The following is an 18567-nucleotide window of genomic DNA, read 5'->3' on the forward strand; positions in this document are numbered from 1 at the left end:
AAGACCATACTCAGCACAGACGTTTCTGTACACGATGCCACCCACTTGGTTATGGCGCTCCATGTACACTGTGCCTGCCTGCATCTTACACCCTGCTGTTACGTGCTGGACCATCTCAGGGGCCTCTTTGCACAGCCTGCCGGAGTCCTGCCTTTCTTTCTTTCAGGTAACTTTCTTGTAACTTAGCCATTTCTCTTGAAATTGGTCAGTGCCTTCTTTCCTTATTTTGGAAGGAAATCCAGCCAATCTGCTCAAGTTTTCTAATGGTGAAATGAGTTGTATTTGCAGGTCTTTCTCTGTGCTGCATTGCAGCTCAGCATATAACCACAGGGTGGCAGTGCTACACAGGTGAGGCTGGTGTGGCGCTGCCCCAACTGATCACATCTGGCTGCAACTCAACATTTCATCACACTATGTCAAAATTCTCACTCCTCAACAGCTGAATAGAGGTTTGATGGGATTTGAGTGAATAAAAAAAATGATTATCTTTGAATCCGATGAATGGACACTGTGTGATCTGAGTCTTCCGCTGCAGGTCAGTACTGTTTCCTGCTTGCAGGACAGTGAGTTTAATTATCAAACCCAGAGGTGAGATGTAAAGATGTACCTGAGCTTCATGTACATTTCTATTGTTGCAGGCTGAAGAATGCACAACTCGGACTAAAGAATGATCCAGAGGCAACCGTAAAGCCATGAAGACAGAGGCGAGAGTCACTTCCCTGGTTGCCATGACAACATACCTGCTCCTCACTCCAGCATCGTCCCTGAACACAGAGACAGGAGTCTGTCTGATGTGGGAGAGGCAAGAAAGAGAGACCAGCAGACAATCAATCAATCAATCAATCAATCAATCAATCCTTTATTCCAGACTCAAGACAAAACATCAGATACAAAATAAATAAAATAACAGAGAGGACGAGACAATGCACACATTCTAACACTTTCTCATCGAATTACAACCAACTCCCAAAATCCTGACCTGTATCTGCACTTCTGACCAGGATGCAGCGGCGCGCCTTTCCAAATCCAACTTTACATAATTTCTAACAGTTTAGCACACACACACACACACACACACACACACACACACACACACACACACACACACATACATCATGATGGGAATAACTCACATTCCAACAAGCCCTCAGCACTACAATTTGACAGAACCTACTCAAACTCACCATGAGTGTGTGGACCTGAAATTCAATGAGCCTAAAACACAAAGGTTACTTCCACCCAGAGCCTCCAAACCCCAACTGGAATTTTCAACAAAATATTGTTTCAGTACGACTCAATATATATTGTAGCTATTTAAATTTTCTATCCACTGAGTATCTTTTCACTAGAATTTATAACTAGACTACTTGTTTGGAGACATTTACAATCTAAACAATTCAACCATATCTGACAATTTACTCCATGGGACTTGTGTGCCAGTGTGTGTGTGTGTGTGTGTGTGTGTGTGTGTGTGACCCTTAATAGAGAGCTGAACACTTTGAACTAAATGGAGTGAAATAAATCACATTAAATCAATCATTTACTTTCAAAACAGGCAGCTTTTATTTTGCAGAAATGGGTCACCATCCAAATATCTCACTGATCTTCTGGGCTTGACGGACTTTGAAAATTTAGCAGCTTGCTCTTTAGAATTGTGGCCACTTTCCATATTGTCAAGTTCTGCAACTGTCAACTTTTGTCTGGTGTCTTTGAGTATTGTAAAAAGTGCTCTACAAATAAAATGTATTATCATTATTATCATTATTAGTAAAAAGGACAAAGGTGTTAGCATCAAAGTATACTTAAAATATCTACATTCTCATGTAGAATCACAACATGTTTCAGAATGGCATCTATTATATAACTGGATTTAAATCATACTGTTGATTGTATGCATTACTTTATCCCTGTGATGCCTGAGAAAAATTGACTTGATATCTTTCAAAAAATGCTGGAGGGCAACCAGCAACTGAAATGGCCTAAAAGTTTTTTATCTGCAAATAAGTCCAAAAAAAGGACAGTTAAAAAAAAAGACCTCAAAAAGGCATTGCTGAAGAAAAAGAAATATATGTTTTCTTTTTTTCTGTAAGATTATTTTAAATTTAAAATGAAGTGAATTATAAATATAGTTTTCTGAACATTTTTTCTTCGATTTTTTGGATAATTATCGAATAATCCCCTTCCCCCACCCCCAGCTAATTTTCAGGTCATTTTTGCAGTTTGCAGGACATTTTCTTGCCGAGTTGCTTTATATGTTTTTTTCCTGTGGTTTTGTAAGAAATCAAACCAGTCTTCTCAGGTTTTGGAGGTTGAAATGCTAGTGAAGACTACTGATGTCAGTCCAGCTATTAAAGGATTAATGATGAATCCGGTAGAGTTAGGATTAATTTTATCTACTTTACAAATCTATAATATTATATTAAATGCTAATAAATAACATGTTTATTGTATTTTGTATGGATTATCTGTAACTGCAAAGTAACAAGTGACCAAAGCTTTAAGATAAATGCAATGAAAAGTAATATATTTGTCTCTTAAGACTGAAGCAAAAAAAAATTAAATGCTTTTTTTAATGAACTGTTAAACATTATTTACCCCTAAAAACTTGTTTTTTAAGTTTTCAAGATGAACTGTGAATTGTGATATTTCAATATTAATATATATTATAATAACATTACAGAAGACTTCACAGTTGCTAGAATTGGAAAAATAGTTAAATATATGTATTTATGTTAACAGTGGTGTGCATTTATTCAAGAACAAGAGTGAATGGAAAGACAGATGATATGGCTTTTTATTAATAGTTGGCTTATTGAAACATATATAGGCCTATGGCCTACATATTTAGTTATGGGGCTATTTATTAAAAATTCAGGGCTAAACCCTCGCATGAGCAGTCTTTATAACTCCTTTGTTGCAGTGAACAGTATGGTACGACTCCATTCAGAGACTAGTAATACAGTTTCATCCATATGAGTACTGTATAGTTACTGCCTTGAGTCTGTTGTCTTCAACTTTTGAGGAAGTTTAGAAACAAGCTGCAGGTTCATCCAGCTTGTTTAATGAGCTAACAGAGTGATTCTGACCAATGGGAGATCAGGAGGCATTTGTGTAAACCAATGCGCACTCGTGTTCCTGCAAGTGACTCATATTTAGCAGGTCATCATATCTACAATAACTTGTTGAATATTTGTCAGATTCTGACAGAAAAAGCATGTTGCATAACAGAAGTCAGAAGCAAAAGTGCATCAAAAGTGGATCAACGGTCTTCTTTCTTAGCCTGTCGCATCTGTAGCTCATTTGACTGTGCAGCATGGTGACTATTCCATGTATCAGGAAAAGTAAACTTTGACACAATAGAGAATTTGCGTTCTCGAACAATTTACAGAATCTTTCACTTTATATCACTTATATCACTTTATAAATATCACCCCCTTTAATACAGTATGCAGAAGAAAAAAAAATAAAAATAATAAAACACAGAGTCAATTATTCACCTCAAACAATATGTCCTGAGACAACTTTTTTACAGGCGCTACTGGCAAAATGGGACACCTTCAATGCTAAAATGGGACAACTTATATTACGATATAAAAGCCAGAGAAACTGAAGATGAGAAGTAATTTAAAAATGTATTGTCTTCAAATAACTAATATAATAACCCTTTACAACACCTTTCACCCTTTTTTGCAATGTATTTTTAAGTAAATTCCATGCTTGAGATAGCAGTTGTAGCTTTGGTACTCACCCTGCCTCTGACTGTTCTCGATACTCCAAAACTGTCCCTGTCATCCTGTCTTCAGTCCACTGGTTGTACTTCTTCTCTTGCCTTATCCTTGCTGATGCTTCTCTTTTCCTGTCTTTACTTGTTCCCTTCCCTTTGTCTGCCATTGCCTCTGAAATGTAAATAAATTTTGGTGTTTTTAAACAATGTATATTGTTATTTGTTTACTTATTTAACTAGTTATTTAAAACATTTCTATGTGTAATATTTATTAACAGTGCTATATATCTCAGTACTGCACTCTAAGAATTATGCCTTTCTCCTTTGTAGGGTAGAATAGCTAGCTAGAGCTTTTTGAAGTAGGCTAGGCTTGCTAAAACATGACAATGCTAGCCTTTCTTCACTTAGTTCCAGCAAGCTAGCTGACATATTTAGAAAAAAATATATCTGATAAAATTTATAAAAATGATTTATCTGAATATAGCAAGTGTTTTATGATCCTCAAAAAACAGCTTCACAAGTTTTAGGTCAGAATGCTAAGTCATGCCAATTACTATTGTGATTCTTGTATCAGGTGACTGCATGCCTTTTGTTTATATATATATATATATATATATATATATATATATATATATATATGTATATGTATATGTATATGTTATCCATGTTGGTTGGTAGGCCAACAGTTTTATCCAACTGAGCTCCTGACATCATAAACAATGCAATCTACTCACTAGTATCAGCTGGTTAAACTCTTCCTTCTCTTGACACAGGTGTGCGTGCTGCATTTTATTTTGTAATTTTTTTTTTTTTCAAGAAAAATACAAATGGTTGCATGTGTAATTCTTTAAAATACTGTATATGAACTGTAGGTTAATCACGTATAAAACAGTGATTAAACATATGGCTGGAAGTATTTTATGTGTGTTCATGGAAAGAGAGAACAGTTTTAATGTGTTATTTACACACAGGATAATTAAGACGTCTCTTTTACTGTCACAGAAAATCAAAGAGTCATCATTTTGAGAAGCATTGTACTGCACAGTACCATTTATTGATTTTTAAGTTAATAGACGTAATCCAGTACGCCTTCTATATACAATCAGCATTGGCACCTGGGTCAAATGACTCAGCAGTGTCATGTATTTATCACCTCCGGCCCTGATCGGCATTGATACAACAACCAGGTGAAAGTGCTTATTTCACCTCTGCAAGATGCAAAGAAGCACTGCCATTAATTACTGCCCGTCTCCATCTGAGCAGTGCTAAAACAATCCAATCCAAATTAGTCTGCACCAAGTTTGAAAGAGCTACTGAATAAGTAACAGACATATAAAGAGAAGTAAGCACTGTAAAATTTTCAGACCTCTGTCCATGCTGCTTTCTACTGTTTAACTGTTAAACGGATACACTAAAATACACACGCACAAAAGGCACACTCTTCTCTTGCAGAGCCATGTACACAGCTCTGCTCTAATGGCAATGGAAGAGCAGTCTATAGGCTATTTTTAGTTTACCTGTGTTTAAAAAACCTATGTGTGTGCACTAATTTGGGTGGGAAAGGGGTATTAAACTATGGGGTGCAGCAGTTTGGGTATTAAATTATTTTGTTTAATCGTGAGAGGAAATTTGGCATTATGAGTAATTCTCATCACAGTCTGAATATATAATAATATATAATACCTAACTGTATAAACTTACTAAAATAAACTGTGTAATCTTAATCTGAAGGGTTTTCCAGCTGTAATGCTATAGGTGTAACTGTGTTCTACCTGCATCTCCTGCTGCAGCAGTCTGCCAGGTACAGACAGAGGAAGGTTAGGCTCTGTATCAGCAGCACCCCAGTCACCCTGATTCCTAAAATATATCACATTCTATCATTATATTTACATGATGTTTGTGCATGTTGTAACCTATAATTGCAATGTTGCTTTATGGTCTTGTGGGAGCCACACTGAATTCACTGTTTGCATCCAACCTGAGGGCCTCTTTTTGTTTTCTTAACAGATCTAATTCAACCGAGCCTGCTAACGGAGGCGGGGGACTGTACGCTAAAAGTGCTCTGACGTGCAGTTCAAATATCCAATACAAAGGACAATCGTCGTTCAAACCAGCCAATAGGAGGAACAGAGCGCCGAGCTGCTCCTCTCAGGGATCCGTAGGGGCGGGGCTTGTCCTCGAGGACCCACCCCTCAAGGCCGCGGGGTTTGGTTGCACACAGGCTGCAGTTTCAGTTTGTTTTATTCACCATTTTGAGTAGCTGAAGGTAAAAAATTAAGAATATTTGCATTTGGAGGACAAGTCGCTGCCGTACTTTTATTTTCACGCGCTAGCTCGGACGGCGGAGTTGTGCGCCAACCTCGCGCCCCCTCGGTGTTTTGCAGAGCGGGAATCTATATTTCTTTTTTTCCCTGTGCTTTTTCTTCTCCCCCCTTTGTTACATCCTTAACCTCTACAGTATTCCTGCAAAATGTCAAGACCAGTGAGGTAGGTGTGCTAAATGTGTCCTCCGCTCTTCCTAACTTAATAACGACACCGTGCTGCCAGCCGTCGCACATAACATGCACGTCTCCACCATGCTGTGTTTTCTGAGCTGGGAATGTGTTTATTTCATGAAAAAATAATGGCAGCGGGTTGCGTGTGTGCTTCCCTTCTTGTGTGTGCACCCTCTTTTTCTAACATGGATCCCAGCGGTGTGGACTGTTCGCCATGTCTTGTGGAGAGGCTCGCAGGCAGCCCGCCGCTGTGTCGTGTCTGCCAGGCTTTAGACAGACCCATGATGTGCATTTTTGGCTGTATGTAGGCCAGGCGGAAAATTAGACGGTGTGATTTAACCAGCGACGTTTTACGGCTCACTTCAGCCAGGCCTGATAATATTTTCCCTCTCTAACTAAGAATGAGAATATGGCTACCCATTCATATAGGGGAGGCTCTGAAACGCTAACACCCCCCTACCAAAGGAGGAGGTGGTGTTCGGCCTCGGGATTTGATCTTGTTGCCGCGCAGACTAGGCACGTCGATGCTGTAGTCTGCTAATATCGCATTTCAATTTATTTAAAGCATTTATGTCCGTTCTCAACGACACGAAATGTTTTTTTTAGTCATCGAGAATATCTTGGTAGGAGGAATAACGGAGAGCAGACGTACATTTTCAGCGCTGGCAGTAAATTAGCACTGCTGGCTGATGTCACAGGGAGGCGGAGAACTACAACAGTCGCCACACCCCCCAGTGCCAGATCCCCACCGTGATTCCAGCGCACGAGCTCTCTTCAGACCATTTTCATCCAAATCAAAACGTCCTTCAACTCCATTAGAAGTCATTTTATTGCCATCAAATCTAATTTAAAGTAGATTTTTGAAGTCTCGCGGTTTCTGAGATCTAAACAGTATTAGTTATTCAGAGCTGTTTGAGAGGTGAGAGACTTTATTGGCACACATCCATAAACATCCATTTCTTTCAAATATCTAAAACAAACGAACAGAAAAGATCCAAATGAAACAAAATGGCAAAAACTAAAGGAGAAGGAGGAGGTAAACTTATTAACACCTTAGGCCTACATAGAGGTAAAAGATTTCACTGGTTCAGGGGCTAAAAAAAAGAACAATGAAGGAGAATTGAAAATTGATTCATCTGGAATCAGACAAGCCTTTAGGGGCTGTATGAAATTAGATGCGATTCATGCATACATTTAAAAAGCAACCCTAAAACTTCAAGTAATAGCTATTATTTGCTTACATCACTGAGGTCAACAGGCTTATATTTTGGACAGGTATCTGCATGGGATGGGCTTTTAATTCCCTTTTCATAAAACTTATTCAGCAAAGAGGAAAATACAATCAAATAGTTTATTTAACCGTACGAGACCTTGGCAAAATGGCAAAAAAAGAGACAAAAATACTAAGCAATAAAGGACCTAAAAATGCTTAATAATAATTCTGTAAAAACATTTTTTTTTATAATGTACTTTTTATTGGCATTTAGCATGACACACCATCTCTTACATTGGTTTCAAAAGCTTTGTACAACCTTTGTATGTGTCTAAAATGCCACATTTTTAGAAATTATAACAAAAATATAAAAGGAACAGTAAGAAATGTATAACACGTAGGGAGTGATCTGTTCTTTACCATGAAAAACATTTTTTTAAAATAAATACTCATAAATACAGTTTACTTGACATTTTCCTTCGCTTTTTAAAAAAATGGTTTTCGATATCTACTAATCTCCCTTTTGCGTCTTTCTTGTGTACTATGCCACTAATACAGTCTTTGTGCTCATGGTTTCAGTAAAATTAACTGAATGATTGAATTGTAGAGAATCTTACCAAGCTAACTATGTGAGTAGTATGTCCATATTGAAAAAAGCTTTAACATATATACATATTTGATCTGAGCAGCTAAATAACATTCATACATCCAAAGAACTTCGACAGAAATTAACTGCATGGCAACCAGATCCAGAGACAGGCCTTTATTTGTCAAAATGTGTCGCTACTTCGGGCTGGTAAAAGAGACTTGATGTTTAATTGGGACTAGACTTATATTTGAAGTTTTGTGGCAATTTATTTTTTGGGAATTTCACTTGTATAATAAGTGATCTGATATTTTAAACTAATAAAACCACATCAGAAGCAGCATCATTTATTCTTACCAAAACTGAGTGAATCACTTCTGCTCACACACCAGCAGCAGTCTTTGAAGTCTGTTTTTTTCTTCGTTCAACTTTTATTAATATTTGTTACATCTGTGTCACTTTCTTTGGAAGAAAAAATGCTTCCCTAAAGTGTCAAGCCATAAGATTCAACTCATGCCTAGTTAATTTAACTGTGCAGATTAGGGATGTCAGCAGTTAATCGGTTAGCTGCAGAGGACATTTTTGACCATTTACACACATCAGTCTATTGTAGTGGTGGGCGATATGACTGTAAAATCGGATGACAATATTTCAGGGTATTGCAATAATGACATTCTAGACAATATGATTCTAACAGCATTGCAACAAAATAAGTGATATAGTTATATATGTCAACATAAATAATAATAACTTTATTAAGAACAGAGAAAGAGGTCCACAGTGCACTACACAAAATCAAACAAGTCTGTGTACAAAGATACAATAGATACAATAAATACAACAGAGAGAAATGCATAATACCACATTATGCAAGTTCATAGGAAAAGTATTTCATCTATAAAATAGTTTGCCTTTAAATAATCGGTAAAAACTACACAGAAGTGATCTCTCAGTACTTTAGTTTGTAAACATAAAAATAGCTTATACGCTGCTTTTACATAGAGATGGCGCTATAGGGCCACAACAACAAAGTCCCTTCTTTATGCCATTTTTGCATTTTTTTACACAGAACCAAACAACAGCAGCATCATTCTGCTCCAGTGTGTGATGACAGGCTGCTCTCTGCATCCCGCAACCAAAAGAAGCTTGACAGGCGTGACATGCGTCTGCAGTGCTTTCTAAATAATAACCGTGACGTAATATGTCCATAACAATCATGTAGCATCCGTTATGACGGCTGATTTCGTCCTCTAGGGTAAGGAGCTCCTGGACCTCATTGTTTTCCTAGTTACTGGACATTTATGACCGCTGTTCTTCTTCTTTATATTAGCTGAAATTGCTGAAAACTGCTTTATAAATCTTCCACAGTGTGTCACACACATAAGCACGTCATCAAAATGTCACACCCATGCCGCTCATGGTTACGTCTTCTGGCTTTACGCTTACACAGACCTCGTTACCGCGCTGTTCCTACCTCTTGGCCGGGCTCAGAGTCAAGATCACTCTGTCTCCCCATTTCCGTGATCGGACATTATAACCAGAATGGCGAGGCGGTATAACAGGGTGATATTCCTGCTTTGAACAGCAATTGTAAAAGCAGTTTTAGTAAGATTTAGATTCTGTATAAAGTGCAAATAGTACAACAAAATAAAACCGACAAAAAAACGTTAACATCTAAACTGTCTGACAAGGCTGTTCAGCAAACATTCAGGATGCCCAGGCCACTGATCCCATGTGATGGAAGCAACTTAACTTTCAGCCATGCTTGTTGTTGCTGTATGTAATGGTATGATGCCACTATTTCAAAGTCAAAATATTTTCATTATCACAATATGAATATTTCTATCATATTAAAAATTATACTGGTATTATATCAGAAGATATGATATGGCACGCCCCTATTCTGTTTGTTATTTGTGCTACTCTTCGGTGTACTGCTCTGCGCACCAGTGAGGTCTGCTGGAAGCTAGATAGCTAGCAGCCATAGCATTATTAGCTTTAGCTTTGCTGACTATGTTATCATTTTTAGCTCTTTTAGTGCAGTTAACAGTGTCAGCACACCTAGTGGTGCTAATATAGTTAATTATGCTAAAGGGTTTGTGCAGCTCGAAATGAAGCAGCTTATCCACTAGGGAGACCGGAGGGTGGGCAAATATTTCTGGAGCAACATGTTTCACCACTGGGATGGCAATACTGGCCGTAATCGCCGAATGTGCAGCGCTGCTAGCTGCCTAATGTTGGCTCCCACCAGAGCAGGGTGATGCACAGTGAATAGTGGTGGAGGAGCCAGTAGAGACCGTAGGCTGAGAAGTGGGCATGATAACGCGACTGTCAGGATAACAGTTAAGCTGACAGAAAAAAAAGTTCAGACATTTACATCACAAAACATTATAATTTCACCACCTCTAAATAGATGCAGCTTACTGAGGCAATGGAGTGCTGGGCTAAAAGGAAAAGCCTCTTGTATCTTGTTGTTTTTTTTCCCTTCAAATTACAAGTTAACCTTAACCTTACTTAAAACACACATATTGCTATGTATACAAATGTAAAAATCAAGCTTTAAAAATATTATGTGTAAATATTATTTTCTGCTTTCATTGAGTTAATTTTTTAACCAACATCAGTCCTAATCATAAAAATCAACTATTCATTAATTTTCAGAATTTTAACCCTTTAAATGCCAGGTTTTTGTCATGATGCCGCTATGTTTTTAGATGGGGGAAAAAGTATTACTTTCAATATACTTGCAAAATAGATTTTTTAAATTATCACATCCTGGGATATGTGATTAGCAGCAACATTGATTTTTATACATAATTATGTTTTTGTGCAGTATGAAATACTCATATCGCTGTGCACACAAGATGCACTTTTCAAAATCAGGCTATAAATAATGTCATACACTAATATGATTTTCGATATTTTTTTTAACTAACATCAGTGCTATAAATAAATATCAAATATTCAGTCATTATTGTTGTTATTGTTAGCCCTTAAAATGCCTTTTTTGTCATGATGCCACTATGTTTTATCTGGAAAAAAACCTCACAAAAAATTGATTATTTTCAAAATACATCGTGCAAAATATTTTTTTTTTTTTTGCCAAGGCCAGCCTGGGATATGTCAGTAATTAGAAGCAACATTTATTGTGACAGTGCACCTAATGGTAATAGCATGTATTTTCTCCACATATCAAATATGGTAAAAATGATGCCATCAGTTGTGAAATCGTAAAAAAAATTCCAAGCTAAAAGCCCAGAATGACCCCTAGAAATAACACAGTGCATGTTTTTATGCTTTGATGGCTGTGGGATCAAAAATGTCAGTTTGAATAGATTTCAGTGGTACATTTTTTGCACTTAACATTATGAATCTAACAATTTTGTTTCCGCAGTGTATTTTAGACTTACTGTAGGAGCAAAGCTGGAAATCCACAGATTAAACAAAATACACAGTATTGCCAAAATTTATGCCATATGCACGAACATTGCCAAAATTATTGAAAAGCGTGTAAAAAGCACCAAACAGTCCCCAGGGGTAAATCAGTGCCGGCCTATCGAGGGCAAAATTAACAGAAATTGACACCCCCCATGCAGATTTCATTTTGCTCCAGAGTAAGTTTGTGGTTACTGAGTGAATCATTGTAGTGCACAAGGAAAACAGGATGGCTGGACTTTGATTATCTCCACAAACACTAAAGTAGCTTTAAAAAGACTCATCATCTGCTGCATAAAGGCCTGATTGTTCACACGTGTTTACTGTCTGCCACGACACACATGATTTTAGCTTCAGGCACTTCAGACAACAGCAGAGCGAGAAAAAAACCGTGGCCCAGTCATTCATCTCAATGAGAGCCAATGCTACATGGGCACAGAGGACAGGCCCTGAAAAAGATTAACCCAGCTCACCTTTTGCCAAAATGTAACATGACGCTTACTGACAATGCACTACATTACTACGTCAGTCAAACAAGTGTAGATAACTTTGTAACATGAAAGGTCTCACAAGTCTTCCACTGACCTCGCAATCATTGTGAGTGTGGATTTTGCAAACTCTTAACACAAGAGAGAAACCAATGTGTATTGTTGAGCGTCCAATTTTTCCTCAAATTGGTGGATGTGTCGCTAAAAGTGACCTTTCTGGATCAAAATTAATCATCTCACCTGTACCTGAACCTGTGCGGTCCCTTGCCTTTTTTATGCATTGCCGTTTTTGATCCGAATGACAGACGACTTTTGAACTTAAAATAGTAATTCAGTTCAACTCAATTTTGGTCGGCCATTTTTTAAATTTTCTATAGTGCTTGGAACAGCTGTTTAAATGTTTTCAGAGAGGTCACGAGAATGGCTGAGTGATCACTGCCATGTTTGCTTAATTACACTCCACTCAAAATAACCGTTTCCTGCCCATCACACTGCCTGTATATAATCAGTTGACAAGTTCTTGCATACTCTGACTAGTAAAAGCACCAAGACTGTGCATCTTCACTGGTCTCACGATTTGATTCAATAACGACTGTCAGGTGAATGATTTGATTCCATGATGCATCACAATGCATTGCAACCTAAATATTCTATATTAATGGACATGGCTACTTTTTTACCAATAATACAGGCAGTGAGATAAATGTGAGCTTCCCTCTATATTTCTTTATAGATTTCTTTATAAATCAAATTGAAATGTTACAATTCCAAAAACAAAACTAATGCTTGTGCAGACTAACCACCGCTTCTAACAGCTGTCTTCTGCTCTAAGAAGGGAAACTGAACGTCCTGAATGTGGCAAACATCACAAACATCAGTTGAGTCTAAACACCGCAGACAACAGGAGTATTTACAACAATAAATAGTTAAATGGCATCAGAATTTTAATTAGTTTATAGAGTGTGGTGTACTTCTTAAAAGAAAATATTTTAATGTTAACATAAATGTCTAAATATTAAATTCATGGTTGCTACCAGGATGTAATTCATCTTAGAAACGATGTATTTCAACACCCCTAAAAAGCACAAGGCAACCAAACTGGCAAACTAGCAATAACTTTTAAGGGCAAACTGTGCACTGTGGCAACAACGTGCATATTTTTTCCCCCCGTCAACAAGTTGATTGACCAGTGGAAGAGTAGGTATAATTTCAGTAGACGAAGATTTTTTTTGGTAAACTACAGCCCTAACTGTGACAACATGCAGTCTATATTGGTAAGAAGTTATGTAAACAAATAGTCAGTGCTTGCCATTAACAGCGGTCATGATTAAAAATGAGAAAATATAGTGATAACCGAAAAAGACACATATACCCATCACAAGTTAAAATAGCTTGCAGTCATTTACTCATTCAAGCCCAAATATTAACTCCTTTGACCAGATGTTGTACTTATCAGGGCATGGTGACAGTATTTTCAATTTTGGCATTTCTTACCTTTTTCAAACGTTTTTACAACGCAGAGACAGTTTATCAATCAAATAACTGACAGATGAAATTATGATGGTAATAATAAGTTTTAGCCCTGTGAGTTATGATGAAGTGATATGTTACAATGCCACCGAGTAGAATGACAAATATCTATTTATTTATTTATTTATTTATTTATTTATTTATTTTAACCCAACCTCCTACAACTCTGCCTGGTATCCTTAAATATTCTGCCCCAGGATTGTGCAACCACAGCTGCTACTATGAGGTCAAACCTTTTTCCAGAGTTTGGATTGTGTGGGGCATGAAACAATCTATTTAAAAGTTAAGATAGCCAATCTGTAGAATATCTGTGTTTCTGTCAGCACTGCCTCCCCTAGCAAGTGTGAGTGGAACAGTGATACATGAAATCAAATATGATATCAAAAAATGTTAAAACAAATAACTATCAGGCCTTATAAATACTTTTTTTCTGTGTTTATGAGCTGATGCATTTAACTTTAAATAGGGATGCATGATGTATTCTAGCACGTCATCGGTATTGGCAGATATTGACTTTATATTTTTATATTTGTAATCAAGTAACTATTGTATTGTTCTTTCGCTACTTATACCTCTTGTACCTCATAGCTGCCGTAACATTGTGAATTTTCCCACTGTGGGATTAATAAAGGATTATTTTATCTTATCTTATCTTAAAATGAAATATTGGAGCATGCTTACTTTATGCCAATATGACAAACCAATATGTGTGTTTGGTTTTTTGACAAACTAAACACCTAAAGAACATCAACCCGGTGTTTAAGTATTTTTCTTATTTTGCACAATGAATGCAGTGTTTCCCATACATATATTCTCCCTGGACAGCCCGCCCAGGTAAATTGAGACCCACCCAGGAAGATAAAATCTGAATTCCACTGTTTTTTCCAATCAACGATGTAATTTTACAGCGCATACAGACCGTCCGCCCTCCAGCCCCACCAGTGTTTCTGATTGAATACAAAGACTATGGCGGGACAAATTAGACTATGGCGGCCCGCCATAGTCTAATTTGTCCCGCCATAGTCTCAGTGGAGCTGTGCTGTTAATTAAGAGCCGTATTAAAACACCGTTGAGTTATTTGTAGCGCAGTAGCAGCAGAGACGCGCAGCCGAATGTCAGGCGCATTAAAAGTGAAACTGAACCGTTCATTCTGCTCGTCCTAAAACTGTCTTTCACTCACAAAAATCTGCAAATACCTCCTCGCATCTATCGATCTAGCTCATCAACAGATCAATTATCCACCGGAGGAGTGACATTCAGCTGCGAAGGGCATAAAAAAAACACCGCCTGCTGCGCTGCATTCATGGACCCGCAAAAACGTCGGATATTAGAGAGACACCACAGACACAAAATATTTTAGCTAATTTATTTGCACTTGTTTCATTTCAGCTCAGAGCGGCCCAATGTAAATGATCATTTCTGCAGGTTTAAGTGTTAGTTACACAACAGAGAATAAAAGAAAAAGAACAGATTACTACTAAATTACAGCAAATAACAGCAACAAAATTTAATAATGTACTACTAATTAATAAGTTCAAAAGAGAGAATGAAGTATTGAAGAATTGTGGAAAAGGTTTTGTAAATAATGTTTTTTTTAAATCATGAAATAAGCACGTGACCTGTTTTGACCCTTTCCCTTAAACAATCAATATTGAGAATCTTTAAGAACCAGAATTTATTCAGCAGAATCTGAGTTGTTGAAATCCAAATGATACCTAACCCAATTCCAAAACTGAGAATGATTCATAACCCAAAAGGTAAACTATGAAAGGACTGATGACTATGAAGACTGATTCACACATCATCCCATCCACAGTTTGGTGACTCACTCTGAGGGAGCTGGTTGGAAGAAGTAGTATGTTGCTCCCTCCGATAGTCCTGCGATGTGAATGGGGATGTGTGGAAGGCTTGGTGGGTGTGTCACTGGCTGCTGTTGCACATGTCTGAGGCTTTTATTGTGGTGAGTGTGGGTGTGTGTCCTCACTGTAATCTAAGAACAGTGGAAACTGTTTGTATGGATCAAAAGCTTTGGACTGAATCATTCCTATACAAATGCTGTTTAAACATTTTGCTCACAGTATTAAAGTAGTCCGTTTACAGTGTTCATTTTTTGTCTTTGCACACATCATAACATATGGGGAAAAAGGAAACATTACACTAACCAAAACCACTAACCTTTAGGGCCTGTTCTGAGCATTTAACGTGTTTTTCATTCTTCATTTTTTGATAATTTTGGCTGTGTTTATGCATGAACTTTGGCAAGATAGTATATTTTGTTTGATCTTGGAATTTCCAGCTCAACTCCAACAATAAGTCTAAAATATACTATGTAAACAAATTTGTTACATTCATACTGTTTCTTTTATTGTTATCTTATTAATATATTTTTTTAAAACTATTTTTCAGGTAGTTTTCTTGTACTTTTTAAAAAAAAATTTTGCTGTTTTTTTTCCTGTCATTTCTTCTTTTGTTGCTCATTGCCCTCTTCCCATATTTTTTAAAAAGAAATCAAGCTAATTTGCTCAGGTTTCATAGGGTCAAAGTTTGTACGTGTGTGTGCTGTATGGAAAGCACTCTAAGTTGTGTTTGAAAGATATTCACGAGTAGGATGAGGGATGATTTCTGTGTGGTTTTAACCTTCCCCAGCACTGCTTCTGAAAGGTGTGTTACCTGAACTATAGTTGGCTGCTGTCACCTGAGGCTTCCCTCACACACTCAGCCAAATGAGCTTGGAAACTGTAGAAGCAGACCAGTGTCCTGTTCAGTGCCCCAGCTGGAGGCTGTGTGTGACCTCTCAAACCAAATGAGAGAGTTCAGACATCCATATGCAGCTGTTTGTTGCTGCCCCCCTCCTCTCCAGCAACCAGCATCTAATATCAGGCGAGGACAGTGAAGAAACTCTGTCCTGTGTAAACGTAATGTAACTAAGCCCCCAGGAAGTGCACAAGGCTCTGATACAAAGTTTACATAGTAGCCACAAGTGGAGTTACACCCACCTGGTCCATCATGTGATGCTCATGGACCCAAAAAGACTTTTCCCATTGACTTACATCGAGAAAAGAGGCGTCTATAACGCACTGGATAGTTTTTTGTCAGTGTTGAAACCCCCGTTGAACAATTTGTTTCACCATCTAGATTGATAGCATCCAGTTCAATCACATTTGGAAAGTCTAAAGGAGTAGAAAGATTACAATTTTTAGACTGTCATTCAAGCTAGCGAAGCGCTAAACTGGAAGTCTGTCGCTCTGCTGGTGAAAGTTGCCCGCTCAGACCTATGCGGCCACTGTAAGTCTCTAGTGTGCATGCGTCATGGGCCCGTAGATCTGGATATTGAATGGAGCTTTTTTTGCTTCATGCGCCAATGAGTAGCTCCCTTAGGAATGAACGAGGCCCTGCCTCCATGCTGTATCCAGACTTTTTTAATATCCATGAATATAACACAGTGTGTTTACTTCTTCACAGGAACAGGAAGGTGGTGAACTACTCACAATTCAACGAGTCTGATGATGCAGGTAAGCTGTTTCAATAGCCTATGTGTGGTAGTAAAAGTTTGCAATTTGGATAAAATCCATACTTTTCTATGATATTTAACATCATATTGTTGTATATTGTAATACAATACATCTACTGGAAAATCTATTCTGAATGCATTTGACAAAGAGACAATAATTTCTGCTTTTGACTCATTCGAGCCTGAATCACAGTGCAGGAGTGTTGCCATTGCACATAATTTTAACAATTCCCCACAAATCTAGCCATTATAATAGGAGACATTCATGCACATATATATATGCGAGTGACATCTGATAAAATTCAGCCTGTGAGCAATACAGCCAATATGCTGCATCAGACGGACCGATTCCGCCCCCTGGACAAAACACCTGGCGCTGTCTCTCTATGAGGCTATGAGCCCCCTCTGCTGTTGCAGCATCTCACGGTTACATATACAGACAAGTTTTAACGATGTCACCGGAACCCAAATAGACAAGTTCAAACAGCAGTGCCGTGATGTCAGCATTAACGACATTAATCTTAAGGCTCCTCAAGGAAAGATTTCAGGCTAACTGGCTCATAAAATATTTGTGGCCTGAAATTAACTACAGTGAAGTGAGCGGCTCAGTTTGTAAAATGTTTTGTGCTGAGCCCTTTACCAGCCGATGTCATAAAAAGTCAGATGGTGTTTGTCATACAGCAGGGAGACGAGAGACTGAGGGAGTCACCAAAAGAAAAACTAAATCTCTTTCCACCACTGATAGAGTTTTCCCATATTTAAGTAAAAGCAGCAATATTACAGTATAAAAACACTTTGGTATAACTGAAGTCCTGCTTTTAGAATCTTACTTTGGTAAAAGTACAAAGATAATAGCACCAAAATCTACTCATAGAACAAAAGTAAAAGTACTTGCGCCGAAAGGTCCATTTCAGAGTATTACAGAGGCTATTGTATTTCTGAATTACATAGATTAAATTTAAATTTCTGAATTAATATTATTGATACATTAAACTAACATCACTCTAATTTTTCAGCTGGTAAAGGTGGAGTTTAATATATATATACTGGATAGCTTGTGGACTTCACCAAGGGATCAATAAAAGTTTATCTTAATCTGAAACTCACAAGTAGTAAAAGAAGTATTTGCTGTGTTACTGAAAGCTAGCGATGCATGCGATGAAATATTAAAATCTTGTCTTTTCTCTGTAGATGAGGAGTATGGTGAGAACAAGCCTAAGAAGGTGCGCGCACCCCCTCGTGAGCCCAAGCACAAGCGCTCAAAGAACTCACAGGATGACAGGTGAGCCCTCAGTGTACATGTATAAGTGCTGTGACCTTGTTGAAAAATGTGTTAATAATATGGCTTTCTTCTTGAAGGCATGACACATTTATTTATGTTTCACTAATGTGCTGTCTATCAATCTGGTGCCATGTACGCTTTAAACACTTCAACACTCAGTGTGTTTGCATGCACAGTTTGGTGGAGCTGCGGTTATAGCTGTCAGTGTCCCAGTATGCATGCACTGGTGGAGAATCCATTTTTTGATGAAGTATATCCGACTTTGCCACGGCAGGTGAAAATATGCCCCCTCTCAGCTAGTTG

General features: G+C 37.8%; 1 protein-coding gene across 1 annotated transcript in view; it reads left to right on the plus strand.

Moving 5' to 3' along the window:
• The first annotated feature begins 5916 nt into the window (after positions 1-5916).
• nucks1a (nuclear casein kinase and cyclin-dependent kinase substrate 1a) overlaps positions 5917-18567 on the plus strand; it is a 28134-nt gene continuing 15483 nt past the window's right edge. Inside the window, exons 1-3 of the mRNA XM_042498281.1 lie at positions 5917-6211; positions 16934-16983; positions 18174-18264. Coding sequence (XP_042354215.1) covers positions 6195-6211; positions 16934-16983; positions 18174-18264 — 158 coding nt within the window. The 5' untranslated portion in view covers positions 5917-6194. The remainder of the gene's footprint in view (positions 6212-16933; positions 16984-18173; positions 18265-18567) is intronic.

The sequence above is a fragment of the Plectropomus leopardus genome, chromosome 2 (genome assembly GCF_008729295.1).
Source record: "Plectropomus leopardus isolate mb chromosome 2, YSFRI_Pleo_2.0, whole genome shotgun sequence".
Taxonomy (NCBI): Eukaryota; Metazoa; Chordata; class Actinopteri; order Perciformes; family Serranidae; genus Plectropomus; species Plectropomus leopardus.